General features: G+C 44.6%; 1 protein-coding gene across 2 annotated transcripts in view; it reads right to left on the bottom strand.

The window, feature by feature from the left end:
* The window catches only part of ZDHHC2 (zinc finger DHHC-type containing 2), a 144,138-nt gene that overhangs the window by 95,941 nt on the left and 20,344 nt on the right, over positions 1-27,853 (bottom strand). The window contains exon 2 of one of the 2 annotated variants that reach the window (XM_030192647.1): positions 995-1,021. The exons of the other annotated variant lie outside the window; for it this stretch is intronic. Within the exon in view, the coding sequence (XP_030048507.1) occupies positions 995-1,021 (27 nt within the window). The remainder of the gene's footprint in view (positions 1-994; positions 1,022-27,853) is intronic. 2 annotated transcript variants of the gene reach the window in all.

The following is a 27,853-nucleotide window of genomic DNA, read 5'->3' as shown; positions in this document are numbered from 1 at the left end:
ACCCACCCCCGCCGCCGCCTACCTTTACTTTTGCTGGCGGGGGATCCCACTCCCCGCCAGCCGACGTCTTCTCAGTCCTTCCTGCTCTTCAATTTGTTTGCTGACGTCCTGCACGTAATTGTACGTGCAGGACGTCAGACTCAGAGAACAGTTCTGTTCTCTGAGTCTGACGTCCTGCACGTACAACGTGCAGGACGTCAGCAAACAAATTGAAGAGCGGGAAGCGACTAAGAAGAAGACGTCGGCTGGCGGGGAGTGGGATCCCCCGCCAGCAAAAGTAAAGGTAGGCTGTAGCGGCGGCGGGGTCGCGGTGGGAGGGGGGCGGCAATTTCGGCGGTGGGGGGGCGGCGCCGGGGGGAGGGCTAAAATGTGCCCCCTCCCCCCGGGCTCTGGACCCCTCACCCACGGAAGGCTGGCTACGCCCCTGCTACAGACACCCATATATTCCTATGCGTGTCTCTAGCATTAGCGTGTGCTAATTTTTAGCGAACACTAAAAACACTAGCACACCTTAGTAAACAGGACTCTTAGTCACAGTCATTTGTACCAGCTGTACTCAATTAAGCAAGTATTCTATGATGGTAATTACACACATAACTGCCAATGCAGAATTTGTGCTTAGCACACAGCATCCTAAATTTTGGTGACTTTTTCAGAATTACCCTTTAAGGTCCTTATTCTACAAAGGTTATGCTCCAAAATTTATGCTTCTAATATATGAGCATAATTTATGCTCCTAAATAAGGAGCATACTCTATGCTCCAAAATAGATTATGCTCATAAATTTAGGAGCATAACCTTTATAGAATAAGACCCTAAATGGTTCTCTTATATATTCACATTTCTTATGATTTCATATTAGCGCAAAAACAACATTTTATATGCACACTTGCATATAATTAAGAAAACATCTCCTACCATGTATTCAGAAAAAATTATTTTCAACAGACTTCTACCACTACTTATAAAAATGATGAAATTAAATACTACTCACCTTTTTCTCCAATACTTTCTATGGATACTACAAACAAAAGAAAAAAATTATTAAAATAAAAGAACAGTAAGACAATGTGCAACTCAAGACTCACTAAGAAACCCATGGAAAAAATGCAGAAATAATAGTAGTAAAATAAACTACATTCAATCTAGAAAGTGTAGAACTGGGAAAGGAGTTAGAACTTATGTCTTTAAAAGAAATGCAAAAAATTATCTTAAGTGAGCTATTGACAAATGCTGGTTTAGCTGACCTAGAAGAAGGCCCATACGTAGAAGTGTACTGCAGACCTCTTTACCTATATTGACAAAGAAAGGCCTTCAGATAAGAGGTTAAAAGAAGGTCTGAATTGACTAGTATTTGCAATAGATGTTTTCTTTTAGCATATTCTATAGAAAAACATGAAATAAATGTTAAGTCTATTATTGAAGGTAGTTCAGAAATGGTATTCAATAGGTTTTTCCATCGACCTATGTCCTTATACTTTAGACTTTTAGCATACTTCCTTAGATTAAGTTCAGCCTTCTAAAAAGTATGTTATGCTGATGTTTTGGAATTCTATATAGATAAATCAATTACCATGTGTTTAAGGGTATAAATGTAAGCACTAGATTGTCATTCTACAGGGAGACTTGGAAGGAGAGAGCCATCTCCCCTGTCCTCCCTCCTTATTACAATAAGATATATTATGCAGTTCTAATAATATATCTTATTGACAGGCGATCTAAATAATAGGAAGCTCCTAATGACGTGAACTAAAGGATAAGCAGAGATGGGCTTACCCTCTACACGGTAGTGATAAGCTCCAATAGCACTGAGGTGCACGATTACAGAGTTGGTCTTTAGACCAGACTCTGCAGGTGTAGAAGGTTTCTAGCAGTTTTTGTGTAGGACAGCAGAAAGATTCTATGGCCTTGCCCTCACAATAGACGGCTAACCTCCTCCACTTAAAGCCATATGATCTTCTAGTGTAATCTCTACTGGAAGCAAACAGAACTCCGGAGAAACCCTCAGCCAGGTCTAAGGAATCAACCTCTAGCCTCTCAACATCCATGCCATGAGGACAAGGAATTGAAGGTTGGGATATAAGAGGGGCCCCTCATTCTGAGGGTCAGAAAACATTCCAGTCTCCACAGATCCTTGCAAGCTAACTCCAGAAGCAGGGGAAAACATATTTGACTTGGCCATTATGGGGTTATTAAAAGCATGGTTCCCCTGTCTTGCCTGAGTTTCAGGAGAGTTTTTGCTCTGAGAGGTGTTGGAGGATATGCATATAGAAGGCCCTTTCCTCAACTGAGGAAAAAAGCAACTGAGGCTAGTTTGTTATGTGATCCTAGCCTGGAACAGTACTGGGGGACTGTATGGTTCAGGTAAGTGACTAAGAGGTTAACCAAGGGGGTGACCTACTCTTAAATATCCTGGGCTATGCTCATGTCGAATGATTACTCGTGTGTTTGCATGACCCAACTCTGTCTATGTGTCAGACAATTGTTCTTCCCAGCTTTGAACATCATCACTCTGACTGCTTCCTGAAACAAGAGGTATGACCCCATGTCTCTCTGCTTGTCTTTTTGAATGAGGACAATTTGATTAGGTAGTCAATCTCTGAAAGCCTTTAGAAAGTTACATATGGACCATAACTCCTTGAGGTTGATCTGTGGTGGCTCTCCCAAGTAGATTACTAACCCTGGCTGTAGATCTCATCTATATGAGCCCCCCAGCCCAGATTGAATGCATCTGTCATCAATGTCTTGTGAGGTGATGGAATTTTGAATGGTAGTCCCTTGGCCAAATTGCTGCACATTAGCAACCAAGACGAGACTTACTGAGAGAAAGACTATCAGTAATGACATCTGCTAAATTCTTGTTGGCCTGGGACCACTGGAAAGCTAGAGTCCACTGGACTGTCCTCAAATGGAGGCATGCCATGGACATAACATGCACTTTTGAGGCCATGTTGCTTAATAATCTCAACATTTGCTGAGCTGATACTTGCTGGCTCTGCTCAACTTAACAGGGAAGATAGGGCATCTCAGTAGTGAGGTTGCAATGAAGGCCATAGTAGACCAGGTATCTTTAAAGAGCAGACGGATTTGAATGATTGCAAATTATCGTTGTCAACTGCTGAGCAATTTGTACACTGAAGTGTCTGTATACAAATTTTAGACATCTAAAACATAAAATGGGGGAGTTAGAATATATTGCTCTAAATGAAATATAAATATAATAGGTATCTCTGAGAACTGGATGAAGGAAAATAACCAATGGGATGTTGTTATACCAGGGTACAAATTATATTGCTTTATCTTAAGGTTCAAGGCAGATTGCAAAATGACATTATACAGATATTTCAAACATTACAAAGTCAGTGTACCAACCTCACAATAAACCTCTAAATTCATTACAAATTTATACATACAGTTAATAATATTGAACTTTTACATGCCTTCCTTTTAATCATTGGCACAGTCTGAGCTCCATCTAAAAAAATGTATAAAATAATCGTATTTTTAAAGGTTTTCTAAAATCCTTGGAAGAAGACAAACGATGTACCTCAGGGGGTAATGAATTCCAAACCATGAGAATATGGCCTGGAATTGTTTTTGGTCTAGTATTGCGCAACCTATACTCTTTCACAGTTGGTAAATCCAGCTTAATCTCATCTGAGGGGCACAACTGTCTTCTTTCCACATGAATGGTAACAAAGAGGGGCATTTTCGAAAGAAACGTCTAAGTTATTATTATTATTATTATGTTACATTTGTATCCCACATTTTCCCACCTTTTGCAGGCTCAATGTGGTTTACATATAACCGTTAACGGTGTTAGCCGATTACGGTTTGAACAAATATATAGTATAAGGCAAGGCTAAAGCGGCTAGGGCTCTTCAGCTTGGAGAAAAGTCGGCTGAGGGGAGATATGATAGAGGTCTATAAAATAATGAGTGGAGTTCAACGGGTAGATGTGAAGTGTCTATTCACGCTTTCCAAAAATACTAGGACTAGGGGGCATGCAATGAAGCTACAATGTAGTACATTTTAAACGAATCGGAGAAAATTTTTCTTCACTCAACGTGTAATTAAACTCTGGAATTCGTTGCCAGAGAATGTGGTAAAGGTGGTTAGCTTAGCGGAGTTTTAAAAAGGTTTGGACGGCTTCCTAAAGGAAAAGTCCATAGAATGTTATTAAATGGACTTGGGGAAAATACACTATTTCTGGGATAAGCACTATAAAATGTTTTGTACTTTTTTGGGATCTTGCCAGGTATTTGTGATCTGGATTGATCACTGTTGGAAACAGGATGCTGGGCTTGATGGACCTATGGTCTTTCCCAGTATGGCAATACTTATGTACTTATGTAATACCAAATGATATTGTGGTATAATGAGGTATATGTATGGTAGGAAACAGTTGGAGAGAACTTAGAGAGGGAAAGGGGGAAGAAGAGTCAGGTAATGTCCTTTGCGGTCTTTGGTTATGTTGTGTCGCCAGTAACCAATATTTTTATGTTGGGTCAGTGGGGTATGCTCTTCTGAACAGGTCTGTCTTTAGTGCTTTCTGAAAATTTAGGTGGTCGAGCGTAGTTTTTACTGCTTTTGGCAATGCGTTCCATAGTTGTGCGCTTAGGTAGGAAAAGCTGGTTGCATAGGTGGATTTGTATTTGAGTCCTTTGCTGCTTGGGTAGTGCAGGTTTAGATATGATCGTGCAGATTTTGTGGAGTTTCTGTCATGTAGCCCGGTGCCTCGCCGTAAATCATTTTATGAACAGTCGTCCAGATTTTGAAAGTTGGAATTTGGACATCTTTGTAAAATGTCCAAATTCAGAGGCGGGGAAAAGGTCACTTTTGAAAAAAGATGGACGCCCATCTTTGTGTTCAAAAATACCATGGACGTCCTTGGATTTGGACGTCTTTGATTTTTGCCCATTTTCGAAACCAAAAACGTCCAAGTCTAAAACGTCCAAATTCAAGCCATTAGGACATAGGAGGAGCCAGCATTTGTAGTGCACTGGTCCCCCTAACATGCCAGGACACCAACCGGGCACCCTAGGGGGAAACTGCAGTGGACTTCATAAATTGCTCCCAGGTACATAGCTCCCTTACCATGGGTGCTGAGCCCCTGAAAAACCTACTACCCCAACTGTACACCATTACCATAGCCTTTACAGGTAAAGGGGGGCACCTAGAATGTGGGTACAGTGGGTTTGTGGTGGGTTTTGGAGGGCTCACTGTTTCCTCCACAAATGTAACAGGTAGGGGGGTATGGGCCTGGGTCTGCCTGTCTGAAGTACATTGCACCCACTAAAACTGCTCCAGGGACCTGCATGCGCTGTCATGGACCTGAGTATGACATCTGAGGCTGGCACAGAGGGTGGCACAAAATATTTTTAAAAATGTTTTTTGAGGGTGGGAGGTGGTCATCTGGTCATTTCGGGCACCTCTTTGTGCCTTATTCGTAAAAAAAAACACGTCCAGGTGAAAACGTACAAGTTTTACTTTAGGACGTCCCTGCTTTTTTCGATTATGGCTCAAAGACGTCCAACTGTTAGGCACACCTCCAGCACGCCCCATTGAAATTTGTACGTCCTTGCGACGGACTGCAGTTGGAGACGTCCAAAATCAAGTTTCAATTATACTGATTTGGACGTCTCTGGGAGATGGACGTCCATGTTCCGATTTACGTCTAAAGATGGACGTCCATCTCTTTCGAAAATCAGCCTGAAAATGATTTAAGTAAATTTTTAAAACTTGTAAAATTTAAAAACCCTCAACTTAAGTTTAAATAAAATATGAGCATTCACAGGGAACCAACAAAGTAAAATTAAATAAGATGAAGTCTGATCTGCCTTTGACCTACCTAAAATCATTCTGGCAGCTACACTCTGCAGTACCTGCAACCTATGAAATGGTTTGTCAGGCAGGCCCAACAATGTAACATTACAACAGTCCATGTGCGAAAATACAGTCACTTGGACTATCGACTGCAAATGCCCAGCCTCTAAATAATATTTTATCTGACAAAGCAAAACTGGTGAGAAAACGCATGCGAAAAGCATTACTCCTTGGAACATTTTCTCAGTCAGATGACGTAGAAGCCTAGAGTCTTTGCCTGGGGTGTTAAAAAAATTCTCTACACTTCTTCTTCATGGCTGATTCAACTATCACAAATGTAACATCAAGAGAATTTTAAGTTTTTTTATTTTGTAGTTGAATTTTTCACTGAAAACAGAGCAAGAGTGTACAAATAAAGCAATAACATCATGAGCAAATGCACCACAGCCCTGAAAGAACAATCTCCCAGCCCCCTCCCCCCAACCCATTCTGTTGACTCATATCTCAAGTAACACAGACACAAAAATGGAGTTAGCCAGATTCTAAAGGTACAGTACATTCTGCATCGTAAATCACACCCTAAGGTATGTCAATTTGCATCTAGGTACTGCTGAATGGGTGCTCCCCAATCCAGGAATTTCTGTAACATTCGCTTCCGCTGCGCAGTGAGTCGCTCCATCAGAACAACAAATTGTAGCTTCACCCGCCATGATCTCATGGTCGAAGCCTCAGAAGAGGCCCAGTCCTTTCACATTTTGCTGCCAATAAGCATATTGAGATAATCTTTTGCCGCTGCTCAGTATAATCCCCAAGACTCCCCATCAGTAAACAAAATTCTGGTGTATAACTCTGTTTCAGCAATGGGAGCAATAGCCCTAAAGACCTGTAAGCTAAAGAGGCTGAATCTTAGTACAAGACCACCACATATGTAAATAGGAAACCCTAGTGGCAGAGCCCCGCCAGCACTTTCCCAGTATCTTTGAATTAAATTTGTGCATGCACACTGGGGTAAGATACCATTGCATAAGTACCTTATAGGTACATTCCTGGAAAGATGCAGAGATCGTACCCACAGATGCTCTAGTTACCATCTCTTTCTAGCTTTTTAAGTTTCAACTTTTTTATTGATGACAGAATTTAACATACACAAACTTTTTCCGAAAGGTATTACAATAAAGTACAGTATGATACCATATGTCATCATAATTTGAAATTTTATCCCCCTCCCCACCTTATGAACCATTCCCCGCCTCCCCCCTATATTTCTAGCTTTTTAAATCTAGAGGGTGTTGGAGCTCCTGGTCCCATTGGTTTATATGCAATAGTTTCACCATCTCTTGCCCCCGAAGTTGTTTATAGAGAGCAGATATCAGGCCCCTAGCTTCAGAATATTGCTCCCACATCTGTTCCAGTGTATTCAATGTCCTAAATAAAATACTTTGAAATGGGCCCCCAATTATACTATGATGGAACTGTAAGTAAAAAAAAAGAAATCAGACTGGCCCAACCCGTAAGTCCGTTGTAAGGAATCAAATGTTAGCAAATGGTCTCCCGCCAGCAGTTGGAAAATATGATGAACACCTTTCGCTTTCCACCTAGCCACCATGGTGGCATGTTCCTGGATGCTATCTGGAAATAAAGTCATGAGGGGCACCAGAGGAAACTCCCCCTGGTCACTCTCGTAGTCTGTATCCCAGGGATAACGTCTGCTTGATCAGACTGCACCAGTTTTGGCATCTGTAGGCCCAGTCTATTAGCTAGAATCTTGGCCAATATCTTCAGATCTATGTTAGTTAACGAAATAGGCCTATACAAACCACAACAAGTAGGGTCTCAACCAGGTTTGCAGAGGATGGTGATGCCTGCAGTGTTCATGGCATGTGGAACCAGCTGTCCCTCCAATAAAGAATGGTATACTCGGGCCAAAAGTGGAGCCAGTCGGTATCTAACATAGTAAATGACGGCAGATAAAGACCTGTATGGTCCATCCAGTCTGCCCAACAAGATAAACACATTTTACTGGTATGTGATACTTTATATGTATACCTGAGTTTGATTTGTCCTTGCCTTTCTCAGGGCACAGACCGTAGAAGTCTGTTCAGTACCGTTCTTGTACTAAGTTCTGAAGCTAACATCGAAGCCCCTTAAATTTATACTCCAGCCCATCCCTTATCTATTCAGTCACAATCAGGGCGTAGACCGTAGAAGTCTGCCCAGCTCCTATTTTGTTTCCAATTACCAGCATCGCCACCCAATCTCCGCTAAGATTCCATGGAACCATTCCTTCTAAACAGGATTCCTTTGTGTTGATCCCACACATTTGAATTCCATTACCGTTTCATCTCCACCACCTCCTGTGGGAGGGCATTCCACATATCCACCACCCTCTCTGTGAAAAAATATTTCCTGACATTAGTCCTGAGTCTGCCCTCCTTCAACCTCAATTCATGTCCTCTAGTTCTACCGCCTTCCCATCTCCGGAAAAGGTTCGTTTGCGGATTAATACCTTTCAAATATTTGAACGTCTGTATCACATCACCCCTGTTTCTCCTTTCCTCCAAGGTATACATGTTCAGGTCAGCAAGTCTTTCCTCGTACGGTTTGCAACACAAATCCCATACCATTTTCGTAGCTTCTCTTTGCACCGCTACCAGTCTTTTTACATTTTTAGCAAGATACGGCCTCCAAAACTGAACAGAATACTCCAAGTGGGGCCTCACCAACGACTTGTAGAGGGGCATCAACACCTCCTTTCTTTTGCTAGTTATGCCCCGCTCTACGCAGCCCAGCATCCTTCTGGCCACAGCCGTCGCCTTGTCGCATTGTTCCTTCACCTTCAGATCCTCCGACACCAACACCCCAAGGAATCTGAAGGATTTATAGAAACCATCAGTGAATCTGTCCAGGCCTGGGGATTTCCCCTGAGGTAGATCTTTAAGAACCTGAAGGATCTCACCGTTAGAAATACGAGCATCCATCACTACCCCAACTTGTGCAGCCAGAGCTGGCAAAGACACCAACTGCAAATACAGAGTAGTTACTTACCTGTAACAGGTGTTCTCCGAAGACAGCAGGCTGCATATTCTCACAAGTGGGTGACGCCACGTCGGCCCCGGAGGATTTTAAAGCAAAATCTCAAAATCTCTTTACGGCGTTCCGTCGCGCGAGCGATCGTACTGCGCATGTGCGCACACCTATTCCCGCTCGCCGAGCGGACACGCCCCTCAGTTATATCCAAAAGATGGAGGAGACAACTCCAAAAGGGGAAGGTGGGAGGGTTTGAGAGAATATGCAGCCTGCTGTCTTCGGAGAACACCTGTTACAGGTAAGTAACTACTCTTTCTCCAAAGACAAGCAGGCTGATATTCTCACAAGTGGGGTATCCCAAGCTTTCAGGCTTACACAACAAACAGTGGTCAATAGAGTCTCGCAACGGCGAGGCCAGAATAAAAATTGACCTGAAAAGGAGAAACATCTAAATGAGTGTAGCCTGGAACAGAACAAACATGGGCTTAGGAGGGTTGGAGTTGGATTCTAAACCCCAAAGAAGTTCTGCAGCCCCGACTGCCCAAAACCGACTGACGCGTCGGCTATTCTGCTGAAGGCAGTAGTGAGATGTGAATGTGTGGACTGATGACCACGCCGCAGCTTTGCAGATCCCTTCAATAGTGACTGATTTTAGATTAGTCACCGATTCAGCCATGGCTCTAATTTTGTGAGCCGTGACATGGCCCTCTAGAGTCAGTCCAGCTTGGACAAAAATGAAGGAGATGCAATCTGCCAGTTAAGAAGAAATGATGCGGTTTCCGACAGCAACTGGCATTAAAAGAAATAAACAACTGGGCAGACCTTCCGAGGGAGCTCGTCTGCTCCACGCAAAAAGTGCGCAGCTTGCTTTCGCCAGGGCTTGTAAGATGAGGGAGAAAGCATGTTGGGAAGACAATTGACTGGATCAGATGGTACTCTGATACCAGCGCCAGTAAGAACCTTGGCTGCATGCGAAGAACTACTCTGTTAAGATGAGAAGTAAGGTAAGGAGCTTGAGCTACTAGAGTCTGAAGCTCACCGACCTTTCGAGTTGAAGGAACAGCCACCAAGGAAATGACCTTCCAGGTCCAATACTTCAGATGACAGGAATCCAGTGGCCCGAATTGAGCTTGCAGCAGCTGGATGAAAACGACATTGAGACCCCAAGATACTGAATAAGGAGTGATAGGGGCTCTGACCGAAGCATAAGAGCCAACTGTAAAAATTATTGGGGGTGCTAAGCCCAACAGAAATAATCCCCCTTAGACACATACAAGGAATTCTCTCAATACTGTGGGAGAAGTAAACGTCATGAAGTGGACAGCTAAAGGCTGACCTTTTACACGTTGATGATAAGCTCTTATTGCACGAAGATGAATACTGACCGAGTTGGTCTTGAGACCAGATTCAGACAGGTGTAGAAAGAACTCAAGCAAGGTCTGTATAAGACTAGAGGCAGGATCTAGGGCCTCGCTGTCACACCAGACGGCAAACCTCTTCCATGAAAAGAATAACACCTCTTTGTGAAATCTTTTTCTGGAAGCAGGCAAGAGTCGGGAGACACTCTTCTGGAAAAGTCAACGAAACCTACACTCTCAACATCCAGACCGTGTGAGCCATAGATTGGAGGTTGGGATGTAGAAGTGCCCCCTCGTTCTGCGTAATGAGAGCTGGAAAACATTCCAACTCCAGAAGAAGAGGGAATCGTATCTGACGTAGCTAGAAAGGAGCAATCAGAATCATGGCTCCACAATCTTGCTTGAGAATCAGCAAAGTCTTTTCCACCAGATGTATGGTAGGATACGCATACAGAAAACTTGTCCCCCAAAGAAGGAGAAAGGCATCCGATGGTAGTCTGCCGTGAACCTGCAGCCTGGAACAGAACTGAGGGACTTTGTGATTGAACTAAGTTGCTCAGCCTGTCGGCCAGACTGCTGTTTACGCCAATTAGATAAATGGCTTGGAGAAAACAAGCCGCGTTGGCGAGCCCACCGCTACATCTGCATGGCATCTTGACTCAGAGGACAAGATCCAGTACTCCTTTGTTATCGAGTACATCACAACCCGATTGTGTGGTTGATTAAAATAATTAGGTTGGATAGCCAGGAGGGATGCAACCTTCGTCAGCAGCTTTTGACTGAGTAAGGTGGACTGGACACCTCAGAATCAAAATGGAGAGAATTAACCACCTCTGAGGGGAATTCCGAAGACTGGCGAACAGTTGGGTTACATCCTCTAGATGTGCAAAAGTGTCAAGGGAGTGACGTGAACTGTGGAAGCCATGTGTCTAGAAGTCTCAATATTACTGTGCTGTAATCTGTTGAGACGGGCAATCAACGTGTTAAGGGAACACTTGCACTCCCAGTCCATGAAGATACGCTGCAACAACAGCTAGGCACTAGGAAAAACATACTCTGGACGCAAAGTGAGTAGAAGTATCTTGTAAGTCCAGAGAGCATAACCATTCGTTTTCCTGAAGTATGGGAAGAAGGATGCCTAGGGAAATCATCCTGAACGAAATCTGTTGAGGCCCCTTATGTCTATGATGGGACGGAACCCACAAGGAAGGACCTGGGATAGAAACTCAATCCTTCTTACCCTTGTGGAACAGGCTCGACTGCATTGGTACTGAGAAAGGCAGAGAGTTCCTCTGCAAGTACTCACTGTTGATGGAAGCTAAAGGATTAAACTTCCAATGAACAATGTGGAGGGTTTGATTCCAGATTGAGAATGTATCTTAACCGGACTATTTGAAAAAACCCCCCGGTTGGAGGATATAGAAGTCACCTGTGGTGGAGAATATTTGAACTTCCCCCCGACAGGCAGATTGGCCGGTACGGACATTTGTTGTTGTTTTTTTTTTTTTTTTTTTTATATATAGTGGCTATGCTGAATTGGAGCCACTCCAAAACCCCTCTCTGGTTCCTGCGGAATAGCTGCAGGAGCCTGATTAGGTGCACGCCGCTGACTAGAACGAGCGTGCTGATCTCTTTAAAGAAGTTCCGAGATGAGGAAGTGTATGCACAGCATATCAACAATTTTCTGCTGAGTCTCCTCCTCCAGGTGAGAGGCACACAGTCATGAGAGTCTGCGCATCACCATACCTAGAGCAGAAATCTAGGTGTTACAATACAAGTGATGAAAACGCCATTGGACAGGAACTTGCGACACTTGGAAAAAAGATGTAGCCTACTCCGGTGGGAATGTTCATAAAGATCTGGCAGGACTTGGTCTTGGACGCGATCATGCCAGCCTGGTACGCCATTCTCCAAAGGAGGCTAAGGATGTATGCTCTGGCCTCGGGGGCGCCGAAGCAAGTTCTTAGAACTGCTATCAGTTCTGAGTTGAAGATGGTAGTCCAGGACCTCGAGCATCTGGCATTGGGCTGATTGACAATCTCCATTGTAATGTGTCAAGACAAATAGAGGATCTAGAGGATTCTCAGCAGAGAAAACCCCATGACCTTCATGTTCATCAGATGAACCATCATTGAACTGAGCCAACTACTCAAACAGAGCAGCTCAGATGCAAACATTGACCAGTATAGAGCAACTGTCATACATACAATTCTACAGAACAGCTATGGAAAAATATGTTCTCCTGTAGCAAAATGGCTGTTCTTAACATGCATTTCTGGGCCTGGAAGCCAAGGTATGGAGGCGCGGTAAGTTCTACGAGCGAACACCCATACCAGAGGCAGCATCGGTGAAGGAGACCAGTTGAAAAGCTAGATGCCGCGGGAGGCGGTAGCATCCATGGCATCCAATGGTACCCATGGTCTCGAAGCCAAGGACAACATCTGGCAATGCAAGGGAATCGAAACCAGACTGCCAGATGACTTCCATAACAGAGATGTGACCGATGGTACTGATAGTACTCATGGCACCGACGGTGCCGATGATACACATGGTACCGATGACCCCCGGTACCAATGGAACCCATGGTACTTGGTACCGATGATAGTCATGATATCTGGTATCGATGGTACCCATGATACCCTAGTACCGAAGGGACCCTTGACATGTGGTACCGATGGTACCCATGATATTCGGCACCAACAGCACCGACGGTACCTATGGTACACATGGTATCGACGGTGCTCAAGACACCTGGTACCAATGGCACCCATGGTACCGATGGTACCTGGTCATGATATTTGGTATCGACGGTACTCATGTACCGACGGTATCCATGATACCTATCCATGGTACCGACGATACCCGATACCGATGGTACTCGTGATACTCGGTACCGATGGGCGATGATACCTGTGATCGATGGTGCCCATGATATCTGATGCCGATGGTGATACCTGGTGCCAACGGTGCCCATGCACCGAAGACACTCGGCACCGATGGTACCCATGGTACCGATGATACCCGGTGCCGACGGAATCCATGGTACCGATGGTACCGGTACCGACGGGACCCATGGCACCGACCATGGTACCAATGTTCCCGGTACCGATACTCCTCGGTACCGACGCACCGGTGACATTCGGCACCGACGGCACCCATGGTACCGATGATACTCGGTACCGACGGCACCCATGGTACCGATGATACTCGGTACCGACGGTACCCATGACACCCGGTACCAATGATACTCGGCACCGACGGTACCCATGACACCCGGTACCGATGATACTCGGTACCGACGGTACCCATGACACCCGGTACCGATGATACCCGGTACCGATGCGGTGTATCGACGTCCAATGCCAGGATACCTCCATAATAGAGGGAGCAACGCTCTCGGCACCGACTGATGTCTGAAGCCCAAATACCTCCATAACAGAGGGAGCAAAGCTCTGGGCACCGATGGTACCGACACCCTCTGATGCGCCCGAATGACCTGCCAAGCAGGAGGCGCCGAGGCAGGTGGAGACCTACTCGATGCATAACTATACCCAGCGTGCATCGGTCTCTGTCGGACTCCAGAAACTCCTTTGGGCATCCCTGACAAGTAGCATAAGTCTCATCTTTGAGACACTACTTGCGCTTCACAGGGAGATGATCCGGTCCTTTGGGCATCCCTGGCAGAGTAGAATACGTCTCGGTACTTTGAGACACTACTTGCGCTTCACAGGGAGATGATCCGGTCCTTTGGGCATCCCTGGCAGAGTAGAATACGTCTCGGTACTTTGAGACACTACTTGCGCTTCACAGGGAGATGATCCGGCCCAAGACACTTCCGCCGATGCGTCCGAATGACCTGCAGAGCAGGAGACGCCGAGACGGGTGGAGACTCACTTCAAAGGTTACACCACTGATATTGTGTCACCAGGCTGCCCATTCAGTGGCTGACCAGGGATGCACCTGCTTAGGTTCCTGGTTTTTCCTGTGACATACACCTTCACCACTTGTGAGGCTCAAAGACAGTAGTGTGCTGAAGCAGGCTCTCACAGCTCTCGAGAGCAATTTGTTTAAGTTTTAATAAATGGATCAAAAAATGTGGGCTTGTTTTATTTGCTGGCTAGAGAGAGCCCACAGGTAACAATATACCAGCACTTTCAAGAAAAAAGAAAAAGAGAAGCTTATATGCTTCGTTGAGGCACAGCCCCTTGTGACTCTGGCAATTACTTAAATTTTTTCTTGCCTCAGGTACAAAAAATACCTGTATATATAAGCCACAATGAGCCTGCCATAAAAAGTACAAATGAAAAAATAAAAAAGAGATTTACTCCGAAGACCTGAAGAAAACACGAAGCCCTAACGAACTCCGTGTCTCCTCAGACGCGGAAAAAGAAAAACTGAGGGGCGTGTCCGCTCGGCGAGCGGGAATAGGTGTGCGCACATGCGCAGTACGATCGCTCGCGCGATGGAACGCCGTAAAGAGATTTTGAGATTTTGCTTTAAAATCCTCCGGGGCCGACGTGGCGTCACCCACGTGTGAGAATATCAGCCTGCTTGTCTTTGGAGAATGGTCAATATCCTGAGAGGTAGCAGAAGTATCTGCTGCATATAGCTGTGTATAAAATTCAAGGAACTGATAATGAATATTCCTTGAGTAGTAGCTCCCACCTTAGAATTTCGTATCTTAGTAATACTCAAAGTGGTCTTTTTTTTCTGAAGCCTACTGGCAAGGAGCTTTCCAGCCTTATTACCATGTTCATAGTAATTTTGTTTCAGTTTTCTAAGTTGGCATTCTATTGTGTATAGCTGCAGTTGGTGGAGGTCCTTCCTCACCTTCTCAATTTCCTTTTTGATAGATCTTATGGGCTTAGTTAGATAAGATTGTTTGAGGGAAGCAAGGTTCACATGTAATGCCTGGTCCCATGCTTGTTTTTCACGGGGTGGTGAGGAGGGTTATTATAGCTGCTCGCTTTTATTATTGTTTTCTATTTGTAATTTATACATAATAGTTGCACAGCATATTGTTCCTTTTTATACTTTAATAAAAAGATTTAAATATAAAATCATAATTGTTCGAGGCTTCTGCAGATGAGGACGGAGCCCATGGGGACAGGGAGGGGACGGAGCAAGGATGGAGATAGGACTTACAGGAACGGGGCAGGGACAGAGACAGAATCTGCGGGGATGGGGTGGTGACGGAAACAGAACCCACGGGGATGGGGCGGGGACGGAGACAAACTTTGTGCCTGTGTTATTCTCTAGGTTGAAACCAGGGAGCATTTCAAAGCTTTTTTTTTTTTCTTCCTGTGTCTAGATCAAAAGAGAAAGATGGTTTGTGGAAACTTGCTCCTTCTGTTTTGAAGAATGCAGTGATATATTATAAAAATGCACTTAATATTGTTTATTACTATTATTTACTACTGGTTGATGTACAGCAGAAGTTAACCAAGTCAATTTCATGCTTTGTAATATAATTTTTAATAGCACTTTCTCAGTTATTACCCAAATACAAATAAAATTATAATGTTAATTATACGATCGTGTCGTATAATACAAATAAAATTATAAAATACAAATAAAATTATAATGTTAATTATACGTCGTGACGTAGGATAACCTGGTCCTGGAGTTACCCAAGGCAGTCAGGTTTGTCAGGATATTAACAATGAATATTCATGAGAGAGAGAATTACATACAGTGGGGGCAGTGCTTGTTATGAAATGCTTCGAGTCAGTGGCGTAGCCAGACTGCCAATTTTGGATGGGCCTGAGCCCAAAGTGAGTGGGCACAATATTTTCTCTGCCCTGCCCTACCGCAAAATATAAATACATTAGCTAATAAGGATCCTCAAGCTCTGTCAGCTGAAGACTTTCTCTGAAGGTGGCCGGAACTCCCTTTTACCAAACTTGGCAAGCAGCAGTAATATCCGTAAGCCACTGATGCCAGCACCCTATGAATGCTTAGCTGTCGGTAACTCAAGCATGCTGTCACCGACTGCAGAGCTTGGTAGAATGAAGTTCTGGCCGTCTTTGGAGGAGGTCCTCAGCTGGGGAGGCTTAGGATCCCTATCAGCTATACAGCAAGGGTCAGAACTGGTGTTAAGACATGCTAGGGCCCCCTCCCTGATCCCCTCTCCTCCCTGCCTTCCCTCTGATTTCCCCACCTGCCATTACTGTCACACCAACAGATCCTCAGCAAATACAAAACAGGGGATCACATATCAGAAATAAAAAATATTTAAACAAATTTAACTCAGAACCCCAAAAAGTTAAACTTAGCATGTACTGCAACACTGGAGAAATAAAAGAAGAAATGCATTTCCTTTCTCCTGAACACAATACAAACACATTTGCTATGTAGATTTCCCAAAACCAACATATTCCATTTAAAACATTCAAAATTGTGGTCTGGACATTGTATTTTTCCATCATGTTGGCTGCAGTTTCTTTTCTGCTTTCCTGTCTGTCGTCTTCTAATTGTCTTTCAATTGGCTGCTGCCCATTTCTCTTTTTTTACCTTCACTACACCTGCTTCTGAAATATTGACTGTTCTTATTTTTAGCTCTCTCTTTTTTCTTCTTTCTGCCTTGCTGTCAACTCAAATTTCACCCTCTCACTGTTCTGCTCCTTTTTAGCTTACAGCTACCTATCAGATGTTCATCTTCTTCTCTCACCCACTAGCTTTTCCATTTCCCTATCTCACTCCTTCCTCAGCCTAGGCCCACCCGTGGCTAAGCCCCTGCTTTGAGTCCTGCTGATCTGTACATCTGTTGTGTTATTTCAGCGGGTGGAAACAGTCAGGTGGGCTTATAGGGAGGGGGGGGGGAGTACAGGAGGGAAAGGGTTCCTGGGGTATGTTCTCTGTAAAAGTTTTTATTATGCCATGTTGGATGGTTTGCTGTTTTTTCTTGTTCTGTATGAAGCTTATCAACCAACATGTTTTGCTTTTAATAAAGATGATTAAAACATAAAAAATAATTTTTGGATGTTACTGAATTCTATTATTCTGTCTCACTGTATTTCCAATTCTGGCACAGTATAAGCCATCACAACAACAAAACATAAGAAAACCAATGGACTGAATTAGGGGCTTATAGCCCATTTAGTTATGTTTCAACACGAGAGATCTATTTGACAGAAAATATTTTTTTTACTTTGACTTATAAACCACTTGTCCCTGAAACATGCTCAAACAGAATAATCCATTTGTGTATCTAAAAGGTAAACTTCTACAAAACAGACAAAGATGTGATTCTATGTGCCCCAATGAAAGGAGAGTTAAATTCTACTTCCATTTAATTTCAATATATTCCATTATCTTTATAACACCAGGCTTCCCAAGGCAGATTACAACATTTAAGATGAACCCATCAGGATACAGGCTATCCTCACTGAAATGTGGCCATCTGTATTGTATACAGCGTATTTATTTTTTACTGTAGAAAAACAAGCACAAAATACAGTTTAGAATTGCTGTTTCTACCAACTATAATAATTTTTAAGCCGTTTTAGTGATATTCAATTGTTACTTCATGATATCCTACATAATAATTCTCACCTCCAACGTTCTGAATGCTGCCTGGGACCGTGGCTCCCTAGGAGGTGGTGAGCTTCCATCGGTAGATCAGAGTGACGTCATGAAGGATGTCTCTGTGGCCCGCCCTCGTGTCAAAACGCGATGATGTCGAGGGCAGGTAATCTCTCCTACTCCTCCCCCTGCCTGAATAACGCCAGCGCAGACGCAAATACAACTGCGGATGACAGGACAGGTATGCGACGGCGTAAGGGAAGATTGAAATCGGAGGGAGGGGGGAGTCTGGAAATCAGTGGCAGGGGCGTGAGGGGGCCTTGAACTGGGAGGGAGGGAGGGAGAGAGGGGGGTGTGGAACTCAGAAGGGAAGGAAGGAGGGAAGGAACGGAGGGGGGGGGGGTCTGGAACAAGGAAGGGTGGTGGTGGGGGAATTACCTTGCTAGCGCCCGTTTCATTGCCTACCGAAAACGGGCCTTTTTTACTAGTGTATATGTGTGTGTGTGTGTGTATATATATATAGATAGATATATAGATATAGATATCTATATATATATATATATATATATATATAGATATAGATATAGATATATATGAAGCTTTCAAATAAATTAAAAAGCTGTCCAATAAGTAAAAACAAAAAGCTTTTGTCCTCTACCTTTTAAGGCATAGCTTATCCAATTGAAACAGCTTTAGACTTGTTACAGATGGACCAACAATAAAAAAAAACCGACAATGTGGATGCAGCAGCTCATAGGTTTGCTTGCTTTGTTTTGAGTGAACGGGGATGACGGCTGCACTGGGAAGGGGAAACAGATTGTCCTAATTGGCTTCCTTGCTTACAGTGAACTAGATTGTCTCACTTCCACTCCTGTTTATTAAACCTCCTTGATGCAGACTCAACCTGTCATACTCCCATGAGCTGAAATAGGCACTCGCTAAAGGAGCAGAAATTCAACAACTGAGGGGCAAGTAACAGACCCGAAACACAGTTCCTGGAATGTATAGTAGGATGGTATCAGGACCCTATCCACTCCTATACAATCCAAGGAAAGAGGAGAAAGGATTCACTCAGGATACATTTTTTTGGTCATTCAGGCATCTTGCCATTTCATCCATAGCAGGAGGAGAAAAGAACTATTTACCATCAAATAATTTCATAACTGCAGAGCCACAGTGTCTATCACCTAGCTACCAAGGAGCCTGTGTTTACCAACTAATTAAATCTCGATCACAGTTAACATCTGCTTAAGTGTACCAGCAAGTGAACTGTGCAAGCCACGACAAGCCCTCACGTGAGTGGGCTTGTGTAACAAGGAGAATAAGAAAAAGCTGTTTGCAATTTTTGTACTTTATTGGAGGAGAAAGTTACTGTAAAATAGTTAGCCATCTGTGTTGAAATGTTGGAAGCTATATTCTCATCAATTGAAGGACAGTAAAAGTTCTGCTTTCAGCAAAAGAACTGGTATGGTCTCCATATGTCAGACTTGTCAGTTCTTGTACCAAGTAGAGCGCTGCTGAGCCAGGTACTCGGACCAGGTTCTGCTCGGCAGCCGGACAACCCCGGGTTTCACCTGCGCTGACCGCCGTTCCCCAGAGGTTGAGCCCCTAGGTGTGGGCAGCCTGCAGGACTTACAAGACAGAGCTCCAGGCACAGGTAAAGTCAGTAGGCAGGCAGCAGGCAAGAGAGTAATCCAGGCACAGGTAAAGTCAATAGGCAGGCAGCAGGCAAGAGAGTAATCCAGGTACAGGCAAAGTCAGCAATGAGGGACAAAGTAGAGAAGAAGCAAACTACTGAGCAAGTAACACCTACCAAAATAGAAGCCGAAGCATGGAGTCCAGGAAGAGCTCAGCTGATAAAGTGCTGGCGTCTGACATCAGCAGGGACCAGCAGGGAGAAGGACCACAGCCACAGGACAAGAGCAGGGGAAGGAGGAACCGGAAGACCAATATGAGAGAAGCAAGGGAAGCCAGGCAGAGGAAGAGCAGACCCAGGTGGGTGGAAGCAAAGCAATCAAGGAGCCTGGAAGCCAGGCAGAGAGAGAGAGAGAGAGAGAGAGAGAGAGAGAAGAGCCAGGTGCATGGAAGCAAAGTAATCAAGGAGCCTGCAGCCAGAGAAGAACTACACACACATGGCTCAGGGCTGTGCCAGTCAAGTGTGCGTGTTGGCGGGACCCTGCACAGCCTGAGGACACCGCTTGCGTTGAGGTAGGAGACATGACACCATCATAGGAGCCAACTTTTCAAAATGATAAGGGTGCTGAATTTTTTTTTTTTTACAGGTGGTGCATTCTCCCCCTCCCCTCCAAGTTCTAGACCCCCCTCCCTCTCTCCCGAGTTCCAGGCCCCCCTCTCCTCCGAGTGCCAGTCCTACCCCAGCCCGACCACTTCTCCCACAACAGTCCTCCACTGGCCCGCCCTCGCTTTCCTGCGTGCCGCCCAGAATTTTAAAAGTCATCTTACCTCAGGGTCCTGGCAGCAGCAGTGAAAGGCAAGCAGGCTCAGCACTTCAGCCTTCCCTTCTTTCTCAGCTCTGGTCCCGCCCTTGTGAAAACAGGAAATGAGGGCGGGACCAGAGCTGAGAGAAAAGGGAAGGCTGAAGCGCCGAGCCTGCTCACCTTTCACTGCTGCCGCCGGGACCCTGTGGTAAGATGACTTTTAAAATTCTGGGCGGCACGCAGGAAGGCGAGAGCGGACCCGCCCTTGCGGAAACAGGAAATGAGGGCAGGACCAGAGCTGAGAGAAAAGGGAAGGCTGAAGCGCCGAGCCTGCTCACCTTTCACTGCTGCCGCCGGGACCCTGAGGTAAGATGACTTTTAAAATTCTGTGCGGCACGCAGGAAGGCGAGAGCGGATCGGCAGAGGAGGGAGATGTGTCTGGTCGATTTACATCTCTTCTAGCCAGTCGAGGTTCAGCCAACTTCAAGAATTCCGCGTATGACCTGAAGTCCTTCCTACCAACATATATCTATGGACCATTTTAGACTCTCTTATCCTTTCCCTATTTTCTTCTTTCCCTGTTCCTTCAATTCTAACCAATTCACTTGTAATCGTACCACCTCTGATCTGGCGATAGCCTATCAGTGCATTGTAAGCCACTTTGAGCCTGCAAAGCTGTGGGAAAAACGTGGGGTATAAATGTACAATAAATAAATAAATAAAAATAGCCTTTGAGGCCTCTATGTACTTTAAAAGCTCCAAAACATCTGCCTATGGTTCTCTTCCTTGTTGCAGTAGGACCATCATCTCTTGTGCCATTCATTGAACTAATCTTGAGTATAAGATATCCTCACTCATTCTATGCTGGAGAAGATGGCTCTGAGGGAATTCTGGTACAGTACACCCCTCTTCTTTTAGGAAGACTCAGATGGAACTTTGTGAGATGTCAGAATGTGGGGAGGAGTGTGGTAGTGAATGGCCTCCTTGTAGCTCTGAGTCTGAAGTAGAAAATAGAGGGACTGTTGAATCCCAAAGAGAGTACTTAGAGAGTATTTGTTTCTCTGCATAACAGTTATGCCAATAGATTAAGACTGTGTTGAGAATCCTTGGTCTACAGCAACACTGTCCTCTGGACACACCTAGCCAATCAGGTTTTCAGGATATCCACGATAAATATACATGAGATAGACTTGCACAGAATGTAGGTAGTGCATGCAAATTAATCTCATGCATATTCACTATGGAAATCCTGAAAACCTGACTGGCTAGGTGTGTCCAGAGGACTGGATTGAGAACCCCTGCTCTAGAATGTTGATACTGAACATTTTCCAAGTCACTGTAGAACTCCTTAATGAATTTGTTGAATATCTTTTGCAGGAATCAGATTGTTCTGGAAGGGGCAGCATAGCCGACAGCTGATTTATCCACTATTATCACTAACTCTGGAGCTGAAGCCCTAGGGAGTCAGCCATTGTGCAAGAAAGAACCAAGGATGAATCAAGGAGGCATAAGAATCCTGTGTTGTACCTATGCTAGCAGTAATAACTCCAGATTGAAATGCCAGTTAGACAAGACAACCAGGAATGGAAAAGAATACTATTTATTTATTAGGATTTATTTACTGCCTTTTAAAAGGAATTCACTCAAGGTAGTGTGCAGGGTCGCATAGAGGGGGGCAGGGAGGGCAAAATTCCCTGGGCCCTGCCTCCAAGGGGGGGGTCCAAGGCCAGGCCCGGCACTGGCAAATTTCTTCCTGCCTGCCTACTTCAGGGTCTGTCTTCTCCTACTCCTGCATGCCGCCCAGGACCCGGATGATTGCATTAGCACTATACCCCGTTAATGCAATCATCCAGGTCCCGACTCCCAGCACAGACAGAAGCAGGAAAGGACAGACTGTGGGAGCCGGCAGGCAGGAATAGGCTTGTCGGCACCAGGCTCCCCCCCCCCCCCCCTTGGAGGCACAGACAGAAAGGTAAGGGGGGAGGGAGGGAGCAGCACCGTGAGTGTGTGTGAGGGGGAGGGCTGCGGAGTGAGTGTCTGGAGGCGGCACACAGCAGTCTGGTTCTGCCCTGGGCCCAGCTGTGTCCGGTGGCCCTGGCAGTGTACAGCAAGAATAAGTTAAAAATAAGAAATAGACAACTACAGCAGTACAAATATTCAAACAACAATACAAAGTATGGCATAATTTACTACATTACAATGCCATCACAATACACAATAAAACATTTTAATAGACAGCATAGGGTACAAGCAAAGATAGAACATACTATACACCTCCTTGAGTGAATTCCTTCAAAAAGGCGGTAAATAAATCTTAATAAATAAATATACATAGATAAAAGTAACAGGAGTAAGAAAATGAGGGACTAGTTAAAGAGAGTTGCAAATGATGTCAGCAAGGTGCTTGAACATTATCTTGGCTAATAGGTGAAGCCGATGTCATTTACTTCTTTCATTAAAGGCCTGGCTGAAGAGCCAGGCTTTCACCTGCTTCTTGTTTTCCATTCCTTTCCTAATAATACCAAACATTCTATTTGCTTTCTTAGACGCAGCAGCAGCACACTGAGCAGAAGGTTTCAACGTATCATCAAAGATGACACCTAGATCCCTTTCTTGGTCCGTGACTCCTAACGTGGAACCTTGCATGACGTAGCTATAATTTGGGTTCCTCTTTCCCACATGCATCACTTTGCACTTGCTCACATTAAACGTCATCTGCCATTTAGACGTCCAGTCTCCCAGTCTTGTAAGGTCCTCTTGTGATTTTTCACAATCCTCCCGCGATTTAACGACTTTGAATAACTTTGTGTCATCAGCAAATTTAATTACCTCACTAGTTACTCCCATCTCTAGGTCATTTATAAATATGTTCAAAAACAGCGGTCCCTTCTCCATTGAGAATACTGACCATTTAACCCTACTCTCTGTTTTCTATCTTTTAACCACTTTTCTTTTTTAATTTATTTATATTTAATGAATAAAGGCATAACATACAAATGTTGCTGCAACTATACAACAAAAATATTTCCAACAACAAATAACTTCTCTTAAGCTTTAACCCCAAGTATTTCCCCCCCCCCCCTTCCCCCCACCCCCTCCCCTCTCCCCCCACCCCTAGGTAATAGGCAAGCTAGGATCAGGCTGCGCTGACCACTCAATATATGGGTCCCAAACATGATGGTATTTAATCAAACGACCTTGTCGCATTGCAGTGAGTTTAGACATCAACTGAATATAGTCCAATTTCCTTAGGATCATCCGCATTCCCGGCAAAGTCTGTTGTTTCCACGCCGCCGCCAACACTAGTTTACTAGCCTCCAAAATCTGTGTGGCCAGTTGATGTGCGTATTTTTTACTTCCCTGTGGGCGCACATGTAACAGGCAATGTTCAATTTTCATGGGGATAATCAGTTTTGTAATACTAGCAATCAATTTCACTACACAATTCCAATACTGTTGGGCACGAGGACAGGCCCACCATATATGAACCATATCGCCTACCATTCCACATTGCTGCCAGCACAGAGCCGACCCCCCTTTAAACATTTTAGCTATTCTCTGTGGGGTATAATACCAAGTGTATAATATTTTATACATTTTCCACAAGGGCATTAAAGATGGACACCTTGAGCAGGGATGTAAACACCCTTTCCCACATCAGATACCCCCAGAGTTTTTTCCCATTTGTGTAGATAGTGTAGGATGGGCCGGGTTTGTGACAATAGTGCCCTACATAGCCTAGATATCCCTCCTCTGCCACCCCCACTAGCCATTGCCCGCTCTGTGTTTCATCTAGGCTCAACTCTTCCTTAGCCCGCCTCAAAATGAAGTCCCTTAGCTGCCAATATTGGAAAGCATTCGAGGCAGGAATCCCATATTCTTCTTGTAGTGCTTCAAACGTGAGGAGCTCCCCATCCTTCCACACCTGTCCCAGCTCCCACAGGCCCTCCCTTTCCCAACTCTTAAAGCTGGTGCAAAACCCTGTGCAAAGCGGACTGACGTGTGTAAAAAATGTGTACACCCCTGAAAAAACTAGTGTGGACTTTGCTCTACATCAGAAGTGGCCATCCCACAATCGGTGGCACTTCCTTTATTATCTCTTTTAACTCTCGATCATTGAGCCAGGGGATGGCTCTCAATGGGTACGAATGGCACCAAGTTTGCTCCTTAGCCTTCCAGGCCTTTGCTCCCCCCTGCAATCACTCCGCTAATATGCGGAGATAGGCCGCCTTGTGGTAAAGCAAAAAGGAAGGCACTCCCATACCCCCATGCACTCGCAGCTGATGCATTACTGACTGGGGCACCCGTGGCGGCTTCCGTTTCCAAATATAAGAGAAGATCCTTCGCTGCAGGCCCTTAAAAAACATGTCAGGTAAAGAGATAGGGAGCGCCATAAACATATATAACAATTTAGGCAGCAGGATAATTTTGATTGCACTAATTCGCCCCATCCATGAGATTGATAACCCTTCCCATCTATCCAACTCCAAGAAGAACTCTTTTAACTACTTTTTAATCCACAATAGAACACTACCTCCTATCCCATGACTCTCCAATTTCCTCTGGAGTCTTTCATGCGGTACTTTGTCAAATGCCTTCTGAAAATCCAGATACACAATATCAACTGGCTCACCTTTATCCACATGTTTGTTCACCCATTCAAAGAAATGTAGTAGATTGGTGAGGCAAGATTTCCCTTCACTAAATCCATGCTTTTGAATATGCTCTGTAATTTTGTTCTTAATAATAGTCTCTACCATTTTGCCCTGCACCGATGTCAAACTCACCAGTCTATAATTTCCTGTATCTCGTCTGGAACCTTTTTTAAAAATCGGTGTTACATTGGCCACCCTCCAATCTTCTGGTACCATGCTCGATTTTAAGGATAAATTACATATTAGTAACAATAGCTCCGCAAGTTCATTTTTCAGTTCTATCAGTACTCTGGGATGAATACCATCCGGTCCAGGAGATTTGCTACTCTTCAGTTTGTAGTACTGCCCCATTACAACCTCCAGGTTTACAGAGAATTCATTAAGTTTCTCCAACTCGTCAGCTTCGAACACAATTTCCGGCACCGGTATCCCACCAAAATCTTCCTCGGTGAACACCGAAGCAAAGAATTAATTTAATTTCTCCGCTACAGCTTTGTCTTCCTCGATCACCCCTTTTACTCCTCGGTCATCTAGCGGTCCAACCGATTCTTTTGCCGGCTTCCTGCTTTTAATATACCTAAAAAAAAATTTTACTATCAGCCTTATTTTTGAAAGTGATGGGTGCCCATATTTCGACCCAAATCGGGAAATGGGCGCCTTTCTCCGGTGGGCGCCCAAATCAGTATAATCGAAAGCTGATTCTGGGCGCCTTCAACTGCAATCTGTCGCGGGAAAGAACAAAGTTGATGGGGGCGTGTCGGAGGCGGGACTGGGCGTGTTTGTCGGCCGAGCAGAAAAGGGCGCCCTCGGCCAATAATGGAAAAAAGAAAAGCGTTTTTAGCGAGAAATTGGGTCACTTTTTCTGGACCCTTTTTTCTCACGAACAAGCCCCCAAAAAGTGCCCCAACTGCCCAGATGACCACCGGAGGGAATCGGGGATCACCTCCCCTGACTCCCCCCGTGGTCACTAACCCCCTCCCACCAAAAACAAATAACTTTCAAAACTTTTTTTCCAGCCTGTATGCCAGCCTCAAATGTCATACCCAGCTCCATCACAGCAGTATGCAGGTCCCTGGAGCAGTTATTAGTGGGTGCAGTGGACTTCACCCAGGTGGACCCAGGCCCATCCCCCCTACCTGTTACACTTGTGGTGGTAAATGGGAGCCCTCCAAACTGCCCCCAAAACCCATTGTACCCACATCTAGGTGCCCCCCTTCAGCTATAAGGGCTATGGTAATGGTGTAGAGTTGTGGGCAGTGGGCTTTGGGGGGATTTGAGGGGCTTGGCACCCAAAGGAAGGAAGCTATGGACTTGGGAGGTATTTTACTTTTTATTTTAAATTGTTACAAGTGCCCCCTAGGGTGCCCGGTTGGTGTCCTGGCATGTGAGGGGGACCACTGCACTACGAATCCTGGCCCCTCCCATGACCCAATGCCTTGGATTTGTTCATTTTTGAGCTGGGCATCTTCGGTTTCCATTATCGCTGAAAAACGAAACCGCCCAGCTCAAATCCACACACATCCGATGCATTTGCCCGGCACAAACCGTATTATCGAAAAAAAAAGATGGCCGCCCATTTTTTTCGAAAATACGGTCTGTCCCACCCCTTCATGTACCCGTTCTCGGACACAGACGCCCATGGAGATGGGCGTTCGCGTTCGATTATGCCCCTCCACGTGTTTTTGCCTCCAACGCAATCTTTTTTTCAAAGTCCCTCTTAGCCTTCTTATCAGCGCTTTGCATTGGACTTGACATTCCTTATGCTGTTTCTTATTATTTTCAGTCGGTTCCTTCCATTTTCTGAAGGATTTTCTTTTAGCTCTAATAGCTTCCTTCACCTCACTTTTTAACCACGCCAGATGTCGTTTGGTCTTCCGTCCTCCTTTTTTAATATGTGGAATATATTTGGCCTGGGTTTCCAGGATGGTGTTTTTGAACAGCATCCACGCCTGATGTAAATTTTTGACCCTCGCAGTCGCTCCAGTTTTTTTTCACCCTTCTTCTCATTTTATCAGTCTCTTTTTTTAAAGTTAAACTCTAACGTATTTGATTTCCTATGTATACTTACTTCAAAGCTAATATCAAATCCAATCATATTATGATCACTGTTATCAAGCGGCCCCAGCACCATTACCTCCCACACCAGATCATGCGCTCCACTAAGGACTAGGACTAGAATTTTTCCTTCTCTCGTCGATTCCTATACCCGCTGCTCCATAAAGCTGTCCTTGATTTCATCAAGGAATTTTACCTCCCTAGCGTGCCCCAATGTTACATTTACCCAGTCAATATCGGGGTAATTGAAATCACCCATTATTATTGTGTTGCCCAGTTTGTTTGCATCCCTAATTTCCTTTAACATTTCTGCATCCCTCTGTTCATCCTGGCCAGGCGGACGGTAGTACACTCCTATCACTATCCTTTTCCCCTTTACACATGGAAATGGAATTTCAATCCACAGTGATTCCAAGAAGTGTTTTGTTTCCTGCAGAATTTTCAATCTATTTGATTCAAGGCTCTTGTTAATATACAATGCTACCCCTCCACCAATTCAATCCACCCTATCACTCGATATAATTTGTACCCCGGTATGACAGTGTCCTACTGGTTATGCTCCTTCCACCAGGTCTCAGAGATGCCTATTATATCTAATTTTTCATTTAGTGCAATATATTCTAACTCTCCCATCTTATTTCTTAGGTTCCTGATATTCACATATAGACATTTCAAAGTATGTTTGTTGTTCCTATTTACATCATGCTCAGTACTTGACAGTATTAATTTGCAATCTTTTGTCTGATTTTTATTTAAGGACACCTGATCTACTACGGTCTCTTTTGCAACCTCACTATCAGGATACCCTATCTTCCCTGTTTTGGTGATATCTTTGAAAGATACCTTATCCTGAACCATGTGCTTTTGAGCGACTGTCTGCCTCCCTCCCCCCCCCCCCCCCCCCCCCATTTCTAGTTTAAAAGCTGCTCTCTCTCCTTTTTAAATGCCAGCAGCCTGGTCCCACCCTGGT

The sequence above is a fragment of the Microcaecilia unicolor genome, chromosome 2 (assembly GCF_901765095.1).
Source record: "Microcaecilia unicolor chromosome 2, aMicUni1.1, whole genome shotgun sequence".
Taxonomy (NCBI): Eukaryota; Metazoa; Chordata; class Amphibia; order Gymnophiona; family Siphonopidae; genus Microcaecilia; species Microcaecilia unicolor.
The sequence above is the reverse complement of the archived record's forward strand: the minus strand, read 5'-3'. Positions and strand labels throughout refer to the sequence as shown.